The 19,154-nt window shown below is 47.0% G+C and overlaps 2 protein-coding genes across 2 annotated transcripts in view; one reads left to right on the forward strand and one right to left on the reverse strand.

Annotated features, from left to right (window-relative positions):
- Positions 1–1,601: 1,601 nt before the first annotated feature.
- Positions 1,602–15,346, forward strand: CTHRC1 (collagen triple helix repeat containing 1). Its single transcript, XM_029064190.1, has 4 exons — positions 1,602–1,842; positions 8,940–9,161; positions 12,158–12,374; positions 14,873–15,346. The coding sequence occupies exons 1-4, from the start codon at positions 1,711–1,713 to the stop codon at positions 15,013–15,015; spliced, it is 714 nt and encodes a 237-aa protein (XP_028920023.1). The 5' UTR covers positions 1,602–1,710; the 3' UTR covers positions 15,016–15,346.
- Positions 15,347–17,296: 1,950 nt separating this feature from the next.
- The window catches only part of SLC25A32 (solute carrier family 25 member 32), a 32,881-nt gene continuing 31,023 nt past the window's right edge, over positions 17,297–19,154 (reverse strand). Inside the window, exon 7 of the mRNA XM_029063613.2 lies at positions 17,297–18,768. Coding sequence (XP_028919446.1) covers positions 18,639–18,768 — 130 coding nt within the window. The 3' untranslated portion in view covers positions 17,297–18,638. The remainder of the gene's footprint in view (positions 18,769–19,154) is intronic.

Here is a 19,154-nt window from a genome sequence, read left to right on the forward strand (position 1 = left end):
GTGCTTCACAAATGTCATCATTATTATTATTGCTCTAATTGCTGATCCATCTGGCTGCCGGGCTGCCTCTTCCCCGTTTTCCCCGGACTTTTCCTGGCGTCAGCGTCTTCTCCGGAGAATGATGAGCCTTCTTGGTGATGTGTCCAAACCTGAGCGCTTGGGAGAGTGTACAATCCAACGACCGGCGGGGTTGGAGTTGGGCAGGGATGGTCTCTCTCTGTTGCCCAATTGTACACACTAATCGCTTAGTCCAGTGCTCTGCACATAGTCAGCGCTCAGTCAATACGATGGAATGAATGAGTGGAGGGTAGAGGGATGGGGACGATCATAATAATGGCATTCGTTAAGCGCTTACTGTATGCCAAGCACTGTTCTAAGCGCTGGAGGGGATACAAGGTGATCAGGGTGTCCCACGTGGGGCTCACAGTCTGAATGCCCATTTTACAGATGAGGTCACTGAGGCCCAGAGACTCGCCCCAAGTCACGCCGCTGCCAAGCGGCGGAGCCGGGATATTAATGATGACATTTGTTCATTCATTCAATAGTATTTATTGAGCGCTTACTCTGTGCAGAGCACTGGACTAAGCGCTTGGAATGGACAATTCAGCAACAGATAGAGACAGTCCCTGCCCAGTGACGGGCTTTGTTAAGTGCTTCCCATGTGCCAAGCGCTGAGAACAGTGCTGGGGGGGGGGGGGGGGGATTCAAGGTGATCAGGTTGTCCCCCGTGGGGCTCTCAGTCTTCATCCCCATTTTCCAGATGAGGAAACTGAGGCCCAGAGAAGTGAAGTGACTGGCCCAAAATCACAGAGCGGGCCAGCGGTGGAGCCGGGATTTGAACCCACGAGCTCTGACTCCCCAGTCCGGGCTCTTCCCACTGAGCCCCGCTGCTGAACCCGTGAGCTCTGACTGCTCAGCCCGGCCTTTATTCCACTGAGCCACGTTGCTCCCGCTTGGGACCCGTGTGTGTTCGTGAGTGTGTGTGTGTGTGTGTGTCTGTCTGTGTCCCCGAACCCTCCCACCGACCCCCGGCCCGACCCCCGTCCTCGGGGCGACCTTCTGGGGAGGGGCCGGGACGGGGAGGAGAGGCGAGGAGGGGAGAGAAGGGGAGGGGAAAGGAGGGGAGAAGAGAAGAGGGGAAGAAGAGGGAAGAGGAGAAGAGGGGAGAGGAGGGGAGAAAGGAGGGGAGAGGAGAAGAGAAGAGGGGAGGAGAGAGGAGGGAAGAAGAGGGGAAGGGAGAGGAGAAGAAGGGGAGAGGAGAAGAGGGGAGAGGAGGGGGGAGGAGAAGAGAAGAGGGGAGGGGAGCAGAGAGGTGGGAAAAAGAGGAGAAGAGGGGCGAGGAGGGGAGAAGAGAAGAGGGGCGGGGAGAGGAGAGAAGAGGGGAGGGGAGAGGAGGAGAGAAGAGGGAAAAAGAGGGGAGGGGAGAGGAGAGGAGGGGCGGGGTGTTGGTGCTGGCCCAGGGTGCACATTCCTGGGGTCCCCCGGGAGGGCGCGGGCTCGGGCCCCTCAAAGGCGCATTGATGCGGCCGCCGGCCCCCGCTCGGCGCGGCGCGGCGCGGCGCGGCGCGGCGCGGCGGAGACGCACACTGACCCATTCACCGCCCGCCCCCGCCCCTCCTCCTCCGTCCTCCTCCGTCCTCCTCCATCCTCCATCCTCCTCCTCCTCCTCCTCCATCCCGGCTGCAGGAGCCCGGGGCGGGGCGGGGCGGGATGGGCGGCGGGGCCGGGCTGCGGGGGCTGCGGGGGCTGTGGGCGCTGTGGGCGCTGTGCGCCCTGTCCGCCGCCGAGGGTCCCAACGGCAAGCAGAAGGCGCTGCTCCGACACAGGGAGGTGGTGGACCTGGTGAGCGCGGACACGGGGGGGAGGGGAGGGGAGGGGGGGGGGGGGGGGGGGTCTGTGCACGTCTGGCGCGCGCCCACGTGTGTCCCTGCAAGTCTGGGCGCGCCCGCACGTGTGTCCGGCTCTGGGGGCGCGCCCACGTCTGTCCGTGCCCGCCTGTGGGTGCCCGTCCGTCTGGGCGCGCACCCGCCTGTGCCTGCGTGTCCACGTCTGGGCGCGCGCTCCCGTGCGCGCGTCCACGTCGGGGGGCGCGTCCACGTGTGGGTCCACGGCCACGTGTGGGTCCCCGGCTGGGCGCGCACGCACTTCTGTGTGTGTCCGTCCGCGTCTGCGCGCGCACCCACGTGTGTCTGGGTGTCCACGTCTGGGCGCGCGCTCACGTGTGCGCGTCCACGTGTGTGTCCACGGCCACGTGTGTGTCCACGGCCACGTGTGGGTCCCCGGCTGGGCACGCACGCACTTTTGTGTGTGTTCGTCCGCGTCTGTGCGGGCGCCCACGTGTGTCTGTGTGTCCACCTCAGTGCGCGCGCGCTCTCACGTGTGTGTGTGTGTGTGTGTGTGTCCACATATTTGCTGTTGTTTTAATGAGCTGTTCATCCCCTCGATTCTATTTATTGCCATTGTTCTTGTCTGCCCGTCTCCCCCGATTAGACTGGAAGCCCGTCAGAGGGCGGGGACCGTCTCTATCTGGTACCGATTTGTACATTCCGGCTCTGTCACTTGGCAGCTGTGTGACTGTGGGCAAGTCACTTCACTTCTCTGTGCCCCAGTTGCCTCATCTGTAAAATGGGGATTAACTGTGAGCCTCACGTGGGACCACCTGATTACCCTGTGTCTACCCCAGCGCTTAGAACAGTGCTCGGCACATAGTAAGCGCTTAACAAATACCAACATTATTATTATTACATTCCAAGCGCTTAGTACAGTGCTCTGCACATAGTAAGTGCTCAATAAATACTATTGAATGAATGAATCTGTGTGCACACATCCACATCTGGGTGCACGCCCACAGCTGTGTGCCCGCCCGCAGCTGTGTGCGCACCCACATCTGTGTTGTGTCCATGACGTGGACGGACACACACACACGTGTGCACACCCCTCTGCAACTCCGGGTAGAGACGTGGGGACGCAGGCCCTCATTCTTTTCTTCTGGACCCTCCCAACCGCTCAGTACCCTGCGCTGCTCGTAGTAAGCGCTCAGTTCATTCATTCGATCGTCTCTATGGAGCGCTTACCCTGTGCAGAGCGCTGGACGGAGCGCTCGGAACGTACGGTTCTGCAACGGATGGAGACGACCCCCGCCCAACAGCGGGCTCGGTTCATTCCATCCATCGATGGGAGGTGTCTGCATTTCTCTGTGTAGAGGACTGGAGATGGAAGCAATCGATTAATAATAATGACGTTGGTATTTGTTAAGCTTACTATGTGTGGAGCACTGTCCTAGTGCTGGGGTAGATACGGGGTGATCAGGTTGTCCCACGTGAGGCTAACGGTCTTCATCCCCATTTTACAGATGAGGTGACTGAGGCACAGAGGAAGTGAAGTGACTTGCCCACAGTCACACAGCTGCCAAGTGGCAGAGCCGGGATTCGAACCCATGACGTCTGACTCCCAAGCCCGGGCTCTTTCCACTGAGCCACGCTGCTTCCCTAATATTATGATTATTGTGGTATTTGTTAAACACTCGCTTTGTGCCAGGCACTCTATGAAGTGCTGGGATGGAGGCAAGCACATCAGGTTGGACACAGTCCCTGTCCCATGTGGGGTTCACAGTCTTTATCCCCATTTTACAGAAGAGGTAATTGAGGCACTGAGATGTGAAGCGACTTGCCGCAGGCGACCCAGAAGACGAGTGGCAGAGACGGGATTAGAACCTGGGCCCTCTTCACTAGGCCATGCTGTTTCTCTAGGTAGGCAGGATCCTGTCCCTCAAGGGGGCTGGGAAGAAAGAGCATATTTTTCCCATTTCATTTAAACAAGAAAGCCCATCCTTAGCTGTACTCACGCTGATAGCTCGTAACACACGGGTGGTTCATTCATTCAATAGTATTTATTGAGCGCTTACTATGTGCAGAGCACTGTACTAAGCGCTTGGAATGAACAAGTCGGCAACAGATACAGTCCCTGCCCTTTGACGGGCTTACAGTCTAGGGTGGTTGTCCTGTTGTGAAATATTTGTGGTATTTGTTAAGCCCTTATTATGTGCCAAGCACTATCCTGAGCACTGGGGTAGATACAGGATGATCAAGGTGGACATAGTCCCCATCCTGGGCCTAGGAGTCAGAGGGTCGTGGGTTCTAATCCCGGCTCCGCCGCTTGTCTGCTCTGTGACCTCGGGCAAGTTACTGCACTTCTCTGGGCTTCAGTTACCTCATCTGTAAAATAGGGATTGAGACTGTGAGCCCCACATGGGACAGGGACTATGTCCAACTTGATTTGCTTGTATCCATCCCAGCGCTTAGTATAATGCCCAGCACCTAGTAAGCACTTAACAAATACCATAATTATTATTATTATGTTGGATACATTCCCTGTTCCTCATGGGGTTCACAGTTTAAATAGGAGAGACAATAGGTATCGAATCCCTATTTTGCAGTTGAGGAAACGGAGGCACAGAGAAGTTAAATGACTTGCCCAAGGTCACCCCAGCAGGCAAGGGGTGGGGCTGGGATTAGAACCCAGGTCCTCTGACTTCTAGGGCCATGCACTTTCCAGGAGCCCACGTTGCTTGCTTCTCCAGGGTTTGAGGAGGTTGGACTGAGACACAGTGGCGGGAGTGGGGGAGGAGAGGGGATGGAAATGGGAAGAGAAGGGAAGCCGGGGGGCCGGGGGGAGGAGGGAGAAATTGGCCAACTGGGCCGGGGGGGGATCAGTGACTCCACAGACTGGGGCCTCAGCCAAGCTACGTGGCCATTGTTGGGAGAAACGCCCCTCTCCGCCAGCAGGAACGAACACCCACAAAAACTATTTTGTCCGACTCCTTCTGTAATTGGAAGATTATAAGTCATGTTGGGTCGTCTTTCTAGGAAGGAGCAGCAGCAGTTTTCTTGTCTGAATGACCACAGGTCCTGTGGTAGGGAAAGGTTCTGACGGTTTAAAGTAGGGAGAAGCTCCCGCTGGCTCTGTGGCATCGTATTCTCCCAAGCGCTTAGAATGCGCTCTGCACACAGTGCTCATAAATACCATCGATTGATTAATGCAGAGGCGGGTCTATTTAATTTGGAAACCTTTCTTTTTAGTTTCTGTAGTTTTAGCAGCCACATTAGGCTCTTCCTAGTCGCCTAGACCTTTTTTAAGTGGAGCCTAGGATGTTCTTGTTCTCTTGGGTTATGTTGAGGTATTTTTTTCTTCTCTCCCAATCTTTCATTTTTCCTCCCTCTAAATAAGTGATCGTCTCCTCTCTCTCTCTCTGTGTCTCAACTCTTCTAGAGCCTCTTTTTTTTTTCTCTTTCTTCAATTGTCCAACCCATCTTCTGGGTTCCTTTTTTTCTGTCTTCTCTCTCTTTCGGCCTCTCCTCACTTCTACTCATCGGTCTCCTTTTCCTCCACAGTGAATGTTTCTCTGTCTTTCCCATGACTGTAATCTTTTGTCTTTACTGTCTTCAGCCTTCCTTCCTGTCTTCACTTTTCCCTCTGCTCTTTCAGGCCTTTTCCCAGCCCTTTTGCAATTTTTTCTCTGTTCCTTTTTCAGCTCTTCTACCTTCTTCCTCTTTCCCTCACTTCCCCTCCCCTCCTGTTCTTTTCTACAGCCCTTTGTCGGATGGCTTCTGGTGCAAGACAGAGAGAGATGGGTGTCACAGAGGATGATTGGGCGAGGTTTTTAACAAATCAGACCTACGGCTCAGCGGGTTGTAAATCAACCCCTTCAACTGGGTGGAGGATGATCAGATAGGGGTGCCGAGGATGATCAGATAGGGGTGCCCGAGGAATCCACTTGAATACTCTTTAGGCAGTCAGCACCCCTGTTGAATACAGATGAACCCACCTTTCTACCCCTATGTGGGGGCAGGGTTTCCTTGACAGAAGCCAACCAGTCGGAGCCTAGGCAGTGGTGCTAGTTTCCCCACTTCTTTGTTTTCCCTTGGTACTGAAGATCTAGGGAAGTCCAGGCTACTGTCTGAGGGAGTAAATGAAACAAGAAGACAGTGCTGAAAAACACAATTGTGCAATCTCAATCCCAACAACAGCATCCCGCTGCATGGGATTTTCTGTAAGCTTGTTATGGGCAGAGTATGTGACTGCAAATTCTGTTGTATCGTACTTTCCCAAGCTCTTACAGTGCTCTGCACATCGTAAACACCCACTAAATACCATTGATCGATTTCTTCCACCATTAAACCCATCTATTAGTGGTACTAGGGGTAGGTTACTCTGTGTACTTTAGTACCTGGGAGAGTAATAATAATAATAATGATGCTGGTATTTGTTAAGCGCTTACTATGGGCAGAGCATTGTTCTAAGCGCTGGGGTGGATACAGGGCAATCAGGTTGTCCCACGTGAGGCTCAGTCTTAATCCCCATTTTACAGATGAGGTAACTGAGGCCCAGAGAAGCTAAGTGACTTGCCCACAGTCAACACTGCTGACAAGCGGCAGACAATGCAAGAGTCTTAGCAGACACATTCCCTACCTATAACAAGCTAACAGTCTTAGAGACTAATTTACAGAATTAATAATTACCACATGTATTAAGCCCTTACTATATATTAAGTACCGGAGTAGATGTCAGGTGATCAGATCAGACACAGTCCCTGTCCCACAGGGACTCACAATCTATTGTAGCCCCGTTTTACAGATAAGGAAACTGGGGCTCAGAGAGTTTAAGTGACTTGGCCAAGGTCACACAGCAGGCTAAAAGCAGAACTGGGTCTAAGATCTGAGTCACCTGACACCCAATTCCATACCCGGTCCACTAGACCAGCTCTCATATGGAAACTTTTGAACTGGAAGTAAAAGTTTTATAGTGGAAAAATTATGGGTCTGGGAGTCAGGAAACCTGGGTTCTAGCCCCAGGTCTCCTACTTGCTTGCTGTGTGATACTGGGCAAGTCATTTAACTTCTCTGCGCCTCAATTTCCTCATCTGTAAAATGGGGGAAAAGCACCATCCATCCTCCTTAACCCCGGGTAGGAACAGGAACTGTGTCCAATCTGAATGTCTTTCAGCTACTCTAGTGCTTAGCACAGTGAGCGGTACATGCGTAGGAAGTGCTTAATCAATACCATCATTATTATTAGTTCATTAGTTCTCTTCTAGACTGTAAGCTCGTCGTGGGCAGCGAATGTGACTGTTTATTGTCGTATTGTACTCTCCCAAGTGCTTAGTACGGTGCTCTGCACACTGTAAGTGCTCAATGAATACGATTGAATAAATGAATAGTTCATAACATTTGCTACCTGCCTATTTGCTCTTTGCACTCCGTGCCCCACACACGGTCCATGCAGGATCAAGAGTGTACAAGTCAAACTAGCTACATAAGCCACTAGCACGATTGATTGATAGCACTATAATCAATTTCTCTGAGCAGGTACTTGATCCTGAGGTTGATCTGTCGTTCCTAGCAGGAGACGCCTGCAGAATAACGTTCCGAAAAACGCCCTTCACTGAAAGTAGCCACTCAACGGGGCTCCTCTCTACCAACTCTATTGCATTGTACTGCCCCAAATGCACAATACCTTGCTCTTTAACTGTAAGTGCTCGGCACATTCCATTGATTGATTGAATAGGTGACGACCACCGTATCATTATAAATAGAGCCTTTATTTCCTCTGCCTATAAAGAGGTTCTCACGATACGCTCTCCCTGTTATGTCTGGGTTTCATCTGTAATGATGACTCACGCTCGATCAGACACAAACAATTTTCAACTTGCTAGCGAGTCATCCTAACTGGAACCGACATGGGACCGCTTCAGCCGGATCCATCACGCTCCCTCCTCTAGCTTTCCCCCCGCAGAGCCCTGGGTGTGTTAGGTTTTTCAAGGCCCCATGTGTCTGCCCCTTAAGTGACTGCCCAAATCCCAGACTGAAATAAAAAAATGTTAATTCGTGTACTTTTGGCATACGATTTGAATTTTGTCAAAAAGTGTGCATGCAAAAACCAGTAGACATGCCCTGCTTTCTGTTGTTTTCCCTTCAATTCCTACACCATTCCTCCCCTATGTTCCAACCCCTTATTTCCTTTCCCCAGTGCTCAGGGCTCCAATCCAGACGGGAAAAGGTACTGATTGGGTTCAAGTCAGTAGCCTACATGTCTCAGTTGTACCACCGCATATATAACAATAACAATGATGTTGGCATTTGTTAAGAGCTTACTGTGTGCCAAGCACAGTTCTAAGCACGAGATGCAAGGGGAGGAAAGAGTTGATCTGGTAAATGGGATTTGTTTTCTCTGAAACATGAACCAAATACAAATCCTAGAAAGCCGAGATGGCAACAAAATATTTTTGGCAAAGGCCTGACCCCTAGTGGAATTTACGTAGCAAGGGGCCAGGGAAAAGGAAGATTCATGGTTTGTAAATCTTCAATCAATCGCATTTATTGACCGCTTACCGTGTGTACAGCACTATACTAAGTGCTTGGGAGAGTGCAGTATAAATCTTCATCTTTCATTACCCTGAATATTCTTTCGTAGCACTCAAACAGGTGCTGATTTGGAGTCATTTTTCTTCTGAGACACCGCCAGCAGCGTGGCCTAGTGGATAGAACCCCGGACCCGGCTCCTAATCCCGGCTCTGCCACTTGTCTGCCGCGTGACCTTGGGCAATTCACTTAACTTCTGCATGCCTCAATTACCTCGGCTGAAAATGGGGATTATCGCTATAGTTATAAAACAGTGTGTAGATTACCTTCTGGAATGAGGAGAATGCTCTCGCTGGCGATGGGAAAGTCTGTAGGAGGAGTGGGGTTGGGAGGGAAGATGAGCAGATGAGATAGTTGATTTTTTCAGTATTCTAGAAATAGGACCCAGGTAATGGCCTCTGAGAGACAAGTTGTGATATGCTAAGAATTCTCCTTTTGGCCCTACAGAATAAACTCAGCTTTGCAACCCTTCAGATTTATCCTTGTCATCTACCTAAGTTGAATCTCTTGCTCTTTCCCCAGTATAATGGAATGTGTTTGCAAGGACCAGCTGGGGTGCCGGGGCGAGACGGCAGTCCCGGGGCCAATGGGATCCCTGGGACTCCAGGAATCCCCGGCCGGGATGGCTTCAAAGGAGAAAAGGGGGAATGCCTGAGGGAAAGTTTTGAAGAGTCCTGGACCCCCAACTACAAACAGTGTGCGTGGAGCGCTCTCAATTACGGCATAGACCTGGGGAAAATTGCGGTGAGTAAACATCTCTCTTATGGCAAATTCTAAATTCTCTACATAGAGTAGATATGAGTTCCATACTAATAGCTAATTTAGTTCATTTCATTCTGAGACTTAATTCTCTTCTTGGGACTGTGAGCCCCATCTGGGACAGGAACTGTTGTCTGACCTAATTAACCTGTATCTACCCCTGCGCTTAGGACAGTGTTTGACACATAGTAAGCGCTTAACAAATACTATTTAAAAAAACACAACACTCAACCATGACATCCGGAACATTCTTTGCCTTAATTTGGAGGAGACCCAGGTGGTCTGCATTCTGTCAGGCTGGAAAGCAGCCAACCAGTTCTCCCTCCTCCTACTTTGCCTCACTGAGCTCCTCTCTAGGCTGTGAGCTCTTGTGAGCAGGGAATGTGACTGTTGTTATACTGGACTCTCCCAAGCGCTTAATGCACTGTTTTGCACACATAAGCATAAACACAACCGAATGAATGAATCTCCTAATACAGGCCAACCCGTACACTCTGTTCCTCTAACACCAAACATCTCACTGTACCTCAGTCTCATCTATCTTGCCACCAACCACTTGTCCACATCCTCCCTTTGGCCTGGAACTCCCTCCCCCTTCATATATGACAGACCATCACTCTCCCCACTTTCAAAGCCTTATTACAATTCTTCCAAGAGGCTTTTCCAGACTAAGCTGTCATTTCCCCAATTCACTCTCCCTTCCACCTATGCTCTTGGACCTGTGCCCTTTGAACACTTGATATTCACCTCCCCCTCAATCCCACAGCACTTATGTGCATATTTGTAATTCTTTTTAATGCCTGTCTCCCCCTCTAGACTCTAAGCTCCTTGTGGGCGGGGATTATCTCTGCCAACTCTACTGTATTGTACTCTCCCAAGCTTGTAATATAGATTATATTACAGAACCAGTTTTAAAAAATTCCCTGGTCATAATAGATTAGAAAACTGCATAAATTTCCTGCCAGTTTACAATAAAATAGTACTTACAACACAATGTGGCATTGTATAATAAGTGTACCACTCCTAAAACGGGCTGTCATGCCCCTTCATACTTTTCGATTGACTGGAAGATACTCTTCACTAGCTATTACCCGAGCAATGCCTCTTAATACTAGTATTAGTAAAAGTTGAAGCAGCGTGGCTTAGTGGAAAGAGCACACGGGCTTGGGAGTCAGAACACTTGGGTTCTAATCCCACCTCCACCACTATCTGCTATGTGACCTTGGACAAATCACTTAACTTCTCTGTACCTCAGTTACCTCATCTGTAAAATGGGGATTAAAAGTGTGAGCTCCAAGTGGGACAACTTGATTACCCTGTATCTTCCCCAGTGCTTAGAACAGTGCTTGGCACCTAGTAAGTGCTTAATAAATACCATAATTATTATTAAAAGTTTTTTTCTGAGTGCCAGCTGGATTCAATTTGTTGTGCTAGACACTTGGAAAGTATAAAGCAAAAAAAAAGACACCCTCTGCCCACAAGGAGTTTATACACAAATGGGGAAACATACTATTTAGATTGGATAGTTAAGAGAGTCAAATGTACAGCTGATCAAAATTGCATGGAAAACTACTGAGGCTGGGTATAAATAAGTTCATAAATGCTAGAAGTGGCTGATGGGTTTACATGACCTTAGGTGCTGGGATCTTATTGAAGAGGAATTGTGTGGTCTTGCTGAATTCCTCAGCAAAGTGATAGCCGTGTGAGAGCAAGAGACTCTTTAAGGTTGATGGTGTGAAGAGCAGAAAACCATAGAACTGTGGCACTTGAACTGAAAGGAAGAACAGGGCCCCTCACCTTAACTAAGGACTTGGAGAAACAGAAAGGATCTAGAGAGGAGTAACAAAAGAGTTGGAAAATGACCTATTTAGTGTAAGAAGTGAAGCAAAGATGTGACTGCAAACTAAGTTTGTCCTGCCTCTGGCCTGAAACCTCCTCCTCCTTGACATCTGTCAACCATCGGTCACTCTCCCCATCTTCAAAACCTTATTAAAAGCACATCTCGTCCAAGAAGCCTTCCCCGATTAAGCCCTGACTTCTTCTTACTCCACCTGCGTCCATCTTGCACTTGATTTGTACCCTTTATTAATCCCTCCCTCAGCCCCACAGCTTATGTTCTCATGTACCTACCTGTTATTTATATTAGTATCTGTCTCCCCCTTTAGACTGGAAGCTTCTTGGGCAGGTAACATGTCTACCAACTCTGTTATACTGTGCTCTGCCTAGCGCTTATTAGAGTGCTCTGCACACACTAAGTACTCAATGATTGATGATGAGTACTTGATTGATCAATGAGTGATTGATGTGCACAGTGCCTATCTTGTGGGGGTGATGTTCCCATGGAGTTCCTGTTCCTGGATTTTCGATAGAGAATGACTCTCCTTCCGAAGAACCGATTAAAGCTCTAACCGCGATCAGGATGGTGCATATCTATGTAAAGCCAACCTCCTGCCTGAACAGGAGCTGGGAAGCAATTATTTCATAGGTGTTTGTGTTAGAAAAAAGAAATTTAATGACTAAACAGTGCCACTCGCCTGGCTGTTTCACCAAATCAGTTTTTATTTGCTATTGTTTTAATGAGATGTTCTTCCCCTTGACTCGATTTATTGCCACTGTTCTTGTCTGTCTCCCCCAATTAGACTGTAAGCCCGTCAAAGGGCGGGACTGTCTCTATCTGTTACCGATTTGTACATTCCAAGCGCTTAGTACAGTGCTCTGCACATAGTAAGCACTCAATAAATACTCTTGAATGAACTTGGTTGCCTAGAACTTAATGTCAGCTGTGGGGAATAGGACAGTTAAAAGTCCGAGGCAACATCTGGGTCTGGAGCCCATGGCTGGGTAGGGATTGTCTCTACCTGTTGCCAAATTGTACTTTCCAAGCGCTTAGTACAGTGCTCTGCACAGAATAAGCGCTCAGTAAATACAACTGAATGAATGAGTTATGTCGAATGCCAGCTAACGTCTGTACTTTGCACTAGGAATGTACTTTTACGAAGATGCGCTCTAACAGTGCCCTCAGAGTGCTCTTCAGTGGATCGCTTCGACTCAAATGCAAAAGTGCATGTTGTCAACGTTGGTATTTCACGTTCAATGGAGCCGAATGCTCCGGGCCCCTTCCCATCGAAGCTATCATCTACCTGGACCAAGGCAGCCCTGAGCTGAATTCCACCATTAATATTCACCGCACCTCTTCAGGTATGTAGAATGACAGCTTCAAATTGGTTAAATTACAATTATGGCATCCATTAAGCGCTCACTGTGTGTCGAGCACCGTTCTAAGCACTAGGGTTGGTATAACTTAATCAGGTTGGACACAGTCCCTGTCCCATATAGGGCTTGCAGTCTATGGTGGGAGAACAGGAATTTCACCCCCATTTTACGGATGAGGAAATTGAGGCACCATATATTGGAGCAGCAGCGTGGCTCAGTGGAAAGAGCACGGGCTTGGGAGTCAGCGGTCATGGGTTCGAATTCCGGCTCTGCCACTTCTCAGCTGTGTGACTGTGGGCAAGTCACTTAACTTCTCTGTGCCTCAGTTACCTCATCTGTCAAATGGGGATTAACTGTGAGCCTCACGTAGGACAACCTGATTACCCTGTATCTACCCCAGTGCCTCGAACAGTGCTCTGCACACAGTAAGCGCTTAACAAATACCAACATTATTACTGCTGAAGATTTTCCTATGCATTTGATTTACAGAACCAGTTTTTTTAAAATCCCTGTTCATAATAGATCAGTAGATTGCATAACATTCCTTCCAGTTTAGACATAGTAAAATAGTACTTAGGAAACAATGCAGCATTGAACAGTAGGTATAACAACTCATAAAAAGGGCTGTCATGCCTTTATACTTTGGGGCTTATTTTAATCAGCCAATCAATGGTATTTGAATGCTTACTGTGTGCATTACTGTGTAAAAAAAGGTATATGGGTAGAAAGAAATTAAAATACAAACTCTAAAAATTAATATAGGCCTGAACAGTATTTGATATATGAATCATGGTGTACTGAGACGCAGCAGGATTGGGTGGAAAGAACACAGGCCTTGGGCAAGTCACTTAATTTCTGTGTGCCTCAGTTACCTCATCTGTATAATGGAGATTAAGGCTGTGACCACCCCCCAAAGTGGGACATGGATTTTGTGACCCACCTGATTAGATTTTATCTAACCTAGTGCTTAGTTCAGTGCCTAACACCTATTAATAAGCACTTAAAAAATACGTTTAAAATAAAAGTTTGTGTTTGTAGGGGTTGCAGGGGTGGCAGGACCACATCATGTAAATATTCTGTGTTTCACCTCTTACAAGGTGGAGCTCACCACGGGCAGGGAATGTCTGCTAATTCTGTTGAACTAGACTCTCCCAAGTGCTTAGTACAGTGCTCTGCACATTGTAAGTGCTCAACAAATATCACTGATTGATTGATACCCCATAAATTCTGAACAGCCTCCCAACACAAGACCGTGAGAAGCAGCATGGCCTAGTGGAAGGAGCCATGGCTCTGCTGCTTGCTTGCTGTGTGACCCTGGCCAAGTCACTGAACTTCTCTGTGCCTCAGTTTCCTAAACTGCACAATGGGGATTTACCTGTTTTCCCTCCTACTTAGACTGTGAGGCCCAGTGTCTGTGATAAGACTCTGTGAGAGTAGTCAGGCTGGGTTGGGATAAAGCTCCTTTCATTACGAATAATGCCTTTGCCCTTTTGGACACATTTAACTGACCACTGGGACGTGTTGTTAATTTTTTTGGTTTTGGTTTAGTCTTTTCTAAGGTACAGGCAGAAGCTTGAGTGAGAATGACAAAGGTTGACTACAGTTACTTTTTATTTAAATATTGTACAAATGTTTAGAGGTCCTTGCAGAAATGGTACTTTTATAAGTCACACATGAAAAATGAAAATCACTACAAAAAATCGTATTAGTGAGTAGTTGTGTGTCCTACAGCCGAAGCCCTGAAAAAAACAATCTTAGCCTTTTTTTGCTTTATGCACATCATCAGTGTAATGGAAATATCTTCTATTTAAAGAACATCAAATGCACAATGGTTAATAATGGATCTTTAGAGTACAACTAACCTTGAAAATAAATCTACAGCCTTTCCGGGGGAGATGTAATGATTAATCTTTCGTCTTGATTTTCCCAGAAACTAAAGACATTTTCCACAGAGCTGAAAAAATGTAGGCCATTTGATGGTAATGCTTTTGCCACAGAGCTATTGAATGTATGTGCTATTTAGCTGAAGAAAAACCTTGCTTTACCATGTACCTGGGGCACAGCTACAGGAGTCCTGATCAGTTATTGCAGCGTGGCGCAGTGGAAGGAGCACGGGCTTTGGAGTCAGGGCTCATGAGTTCGAATCCCAGCTCTGCCACTTGTCGGCTGTGTGACTGTGGGCAAGTCACTTAACTTCTCTGTGCCTCAGTTCCCTCATCTGTAAAATGGGGATTAAGACTGTGAGCCCCACATGGGACAACCTGATTCCCCTATGTCTACCCCAGCGCTTAGAACAGTGCTCGGCACATAGTAAGCGCTTAACAAATACCAACATTATTATTATTATTGAGTATTTATTAAGGAAAGTTGTTTAGTATGAATAATTGGGAATGAGTCCAGTGTATGCTGTGTGAAAATGTAACTGCAGGTTGCTGGGTGTGAAGTGTAATCTCTCTCTCTCTGCATTTTGTCTGTTTTTGCAGTGGAGGGGCTCTGCGAAGGGGTCGGTGCCGGGTTAGTGGATGTCGCCATCTGGGTCGGGACTTGTGCCGATTACCCCAAAGGAGATGCTTCCACTGGATGGAATTCTGTTTCTCGCATCATCATTGAAGAACTGCCCAAATAGCCTCTGAGCCTCGCTTTTTTTAATCACAAGAAACATTTCTCTGCCTGTTTTCTACGTTTCTGACCAATATGTAGTTAAATTTGTTTACAAATATGAGTGAAGATTCAGACCACCTTTTTTTTAAGGTCACCCCCGCCTAGTTCATTTAAAGATGTGTTAGGGAGTTTGCTGTCAGTAGAATGTACCTCTCCTTCCCCCATAATTAGGAGTGACACTTCTGCCAGATACGTTTTTATTTGTTCCTTTTCTGGCAATGGAGCATTTAGCCAGCCTTTATACAGGTTCAAGATCATTTTATATGTCTTAATAAAACCTCTTACCAAACAATTAACAAAGCCTGTTTTTTGGACCTGGGTTTGCATTTCCAAACTAGACCTGACAAGAAATGGGTAATTTTATAAGATTAAAAGAATTTCAATAAATATCAGGCAACCTTGCATTTAGGCTTCTGTTCCCTAGATCGTGCTGTTTGTCCCTACCAAGTGAACCAAACTATCTTTCGAGCTCCAGTTCTCTGAGCACAGTGTGGGAAGGGGACTGTATTCAACCGGATTATCTTGTATCTATCCCAGGATGCCTGGCCCGTAATAAGTGCTAAACAAATACCATTTACCATCAACCCCCTCCGCCCCCCAAAAAGAACAGTTCAGAAGTGGGGCACTAAAACAGAAGGGACAATGGAGCATCCTCAGAGTAGAAAAGATTCTGACCTGTTGCAGAGAAGATCCCCTACAGCACTGCTGACTCTTCACTTTCCAGGACAACAGCAGACAGTGAAATCTTTTCAGAGGCCCCAATTCACTTGAAGTGTTTTCAAAATCTCATTCAGTACTCCACCACCCACCGAGAGCAGAGGGCAAAAAGCTTAAGCTTATGCCTGTGAATGCATATCGGACTCCAGGAGGCCCACTATGTCCCACCTTTGTTACCAGTGGGCACCCCATCCTTTCTCGGGATGACTTGCTAAGCCTATGACTTCTAGCTACCAAGGCAGTAGTTGGTTACTGAAAAACCTGGCACTACTGAAAAACCTGGCAGCTGGAAGGGCCAGCGGTGTGAGCCTTACCTTGCAAACCTATTTCATGGCCTCAAAGGCTATACTGAGCTCTGAGAGTGCCCCATCAACTTTCAGTCCTTCGGACACGTGGACAGGCTGTGTATTCTGAAGAGTTGCTTTTGCCTTCTCCGATTAAGCCCTCTTTTCCCCTACTCCCTCTCCTTTCTGCATCACCTATGCACTTAGAGCTGTACCCTTCAAACTCTTGATATTCACTTCCACCTTCAGCCTCATATATCCTTCATATATTTATATTAATGTCTGGCTCCCTTCTAGACCCTAGACTCGCTGTGGACAGGGAACATTACTAATGCTGTTATACTGTACTCTCCCAAGCGCTCACTTCAGTCCTCTGCATTCATTCATTGAATCGTATTTAATGAGCCCTTATGGTGTACAAAGCACTTTACTAAGCGCTTGGGAGACTACAACAATAAACAGACATTCCCTGCCCACAAAGAGCGAGTAAGCACTTAAGTAAATACCACTGATTAATTCTCTACAATTTCAGGCTTGAGGAGGCTGAGGTTCTCCCAAACGACGATGAGACCACCCCTCCAGAGAAGCATGGGACTGTTGGCCTCCGTGAACACAGGTGGTTTTTGGACCCACCCCCTTCCTGAACCAACACCCTCTAAAGAAAGATGCTGAAAAGTTTTCATTTGGGTAGCAAGAGATAAAATACCCAACTAAAGGTGAACTGCGGAGACTAAGAACTTATCTATAAACTCAGTAATTCAAAAAAAAATTTTTACTTAAGTTTACTTTGCTCTCTAGGGACAGAGAGAAATCAAGGAACCCCACCCAAAATGGGAGACAGGGGCCACTGTTCCTCAATGTGTTCAAAGGCCATGAAAGCATGATGTTGGCAAGCTCGGAGTCAAGAGTCAACTGCTGAATGTTTAGGGTGACACACAAACTTTCCTGTTATTAGGAGCTGTTATTTAACCTTCCTGAACAGTTCTCTTACTTCAGTAGGTGTTGGGGCCTGAGTATTTACTGCCTACCTACCATATTACTCGATTACTTATAAACTAGAATGTCAGTATCAAGTCCCACTCTGTCAAAGCATTCACCTTTGGATCAAACAACAACAATCAATAATCACTCATGGCGTTATTCAAAATGGCTCCTTTTCTAACAGTGGCTAAAATCACACTTCATTTTGCAGATTATAAGTCTAGATTTAGTAGCCGTACATTCCAGAAAAAACTATGAATAACATCAATTTATAGTTTTCTTTACTGTCAAAGCTTTTGATGAGGTTAGTGTGATGAAAAAACTTTCATTCAAACATCTTCCCTGGCATATGCCCAATGGCCGAGAAAGTACACATAGCTGAGCGTTTATCACTTCATTTTTATTTTCAAACAATGTCATTTAAATATAAAAATATATCCATTTTCAAAGATCCATTTAAATTATTATGGCTTTGAAAACAAATGTTTTATTTACAAGAAATAAATGGTACTGGTATAGCAGAAATAAGATGTTTGTGATAAATTAGATTGGTTTCAGTACTTGAGTTTAGAAATAGAATTGCTTTTCTGCCCTTTACCTTGGCAGACCTACAAGGGTAGAATCAACACTAATGGGCGAAGGCACAAAATAAGCACCTCAACAATCAATGGGCAGCCAGTAGTGAATTAATCATGGATTTGGAATCCAAACCAAGGTGTTCAAGGTTATGCTAGCATTACTGAACAGAAATCACATCCAGTTCCTAGAAAACCAGCCTGTTCATTTAAATCGCTCTCCATACTCTTCTACCGCTGTCCAGAGGCTTTGTTACCTACTCAGAATTCTCTGAAAATGCTAAGTTTGAAATGACCTGGATCCACGAGCTCAGAAAACACGAAAAAATCAATTTTCATAAAATCCCAACTCTTCATCGGCTAGAAAAGTGGCGCTTGAGGCCGCAATAAAGTTTCCTACTAGGGTGGGATCCCTGCAGAAAAATACGGAAGAGGCAAAGTAGACTATTTCAATCTCTTCCAGATTTTGCAAAGCTTACTATTCTTCTCCCGCTAATCCCCTTAAGTTTGATGTTTACTTAAAAGACGCATTCCGGATTTGGATCCTCAAATTTCCAGTGAGTTTCCTTCCACCTTCGATCCCTCCTTTAAAATGTAATATTTCATACACAGCCTTAAAGGAAGCCAATTCTTGCAACTGCCCAGAAATGGATTTTAAAACCAAGCCGGTTTAGCAAGAGATAGGAAAATCCATTCGAAGCACAAGTGCCAATTCAAAGTAGCTTCTACTTGTCGAAACAGCTCTACTTCCAACTGCACGCTGCCGACCGGCTTTAATGTTGATTTGAAGGCTGGGTTAAGGCAGCCGAGTCACATGCAAAGCTGAGAAGGCAGAAGGGGGGTGGGGAAAGGCTGGGGGGACTGATCTGTTTATGAATCTTCCAACAGTTACAGAACCGGTCTCGATCTTTTGCCCGTGTTGTGGTATGATAGTCTTCCAAGTTTCACGTCTCAACCCTAAAGGATAAGTTGCCCTCAACGGATACTTTGGAACTCTCTTCCTGATGCAACCTTTCAGCTGTCATTTACCTTTACTCTTCTCTAAAGCCAAGTAAAAAATGTGAGACGTTCTCATACACCACAAAGGTAATACAGCAGGCAGGTGTCACTCTAATCAAGTTGGGGACAATTCCTTTGTAAAATCCATGAACACCTTCTTTCCTGTAGAGGTAAAATAATAATTATTATATACTCAGTCTCCAAAAGAGCTGGTCTGATTAATCAAAATCTAACCTAAGATAATGATTAGCATGGTTTGCAAAACATTTAAGATTCTCATTTACTACATTAGGCCAATGGAATAAACAATCCAAAGCCCTCCTGTTACTTACACCTTCACGTGGTGGTTCATAGAACTTTTTGGTCTGGGAGAACATGGTGCACGTTTTTTGTTCCCTCTAGACTGTAAGCTTGTTGTGGGCAGGGATCGTGTCTACCAACTCTGTTATACTCAACTCTCCCATGTACTTAGTACAGTGCCCTGCACAGAGCAAAGGCTCAGTCAAAACCATCGGTGGACTGACTGATTGACTGAGAGACTAACGGAA

The sequence above is a fragment of the Ornithorhynchus anatinus genome, chromosome 4 (assembly GCF_004115215.2).
Source record: "Ornithorhynchus anatinus isolate Pmale09 chromosome 4, mOrnAna1.pri.v4, whole genome shotgun sequence".
NCBI classification, from domain to species: domain Eukaryota; kingdom Metazoa; phylum Chordata; class Mammalia; order Monotremata; family Ornithorhynchidae; genus Ornithorhynchus; species Ornithorhynchus anatinus.

Excerpts from the sequence above, each read along its gene's own strand:
- CTHRC1 (XM_029064190.1), top strand. The coding sequence starts at position 1,711 with ATGGGCGGCGGGGCCGGGCTGCGGGGGCTGCGGGGGCTGTGGGCGCTG. Across the intron at positions 1,843-8,939 it reads ACAGGGAGGTGGTGGACCTG|TATAATGGAATGTGTTTGCA; the intron begins GTGAGCGCGGAC and ends CTCTTTCCCCAG. Across the intron at positions 9,162-12,157 it reads TAGACCTGGGGAAAATTGCG|GAATGTACTTTTACGAAGAT; the intron begins GTGAGTAAACAT and ends ACTTTGCACTAG.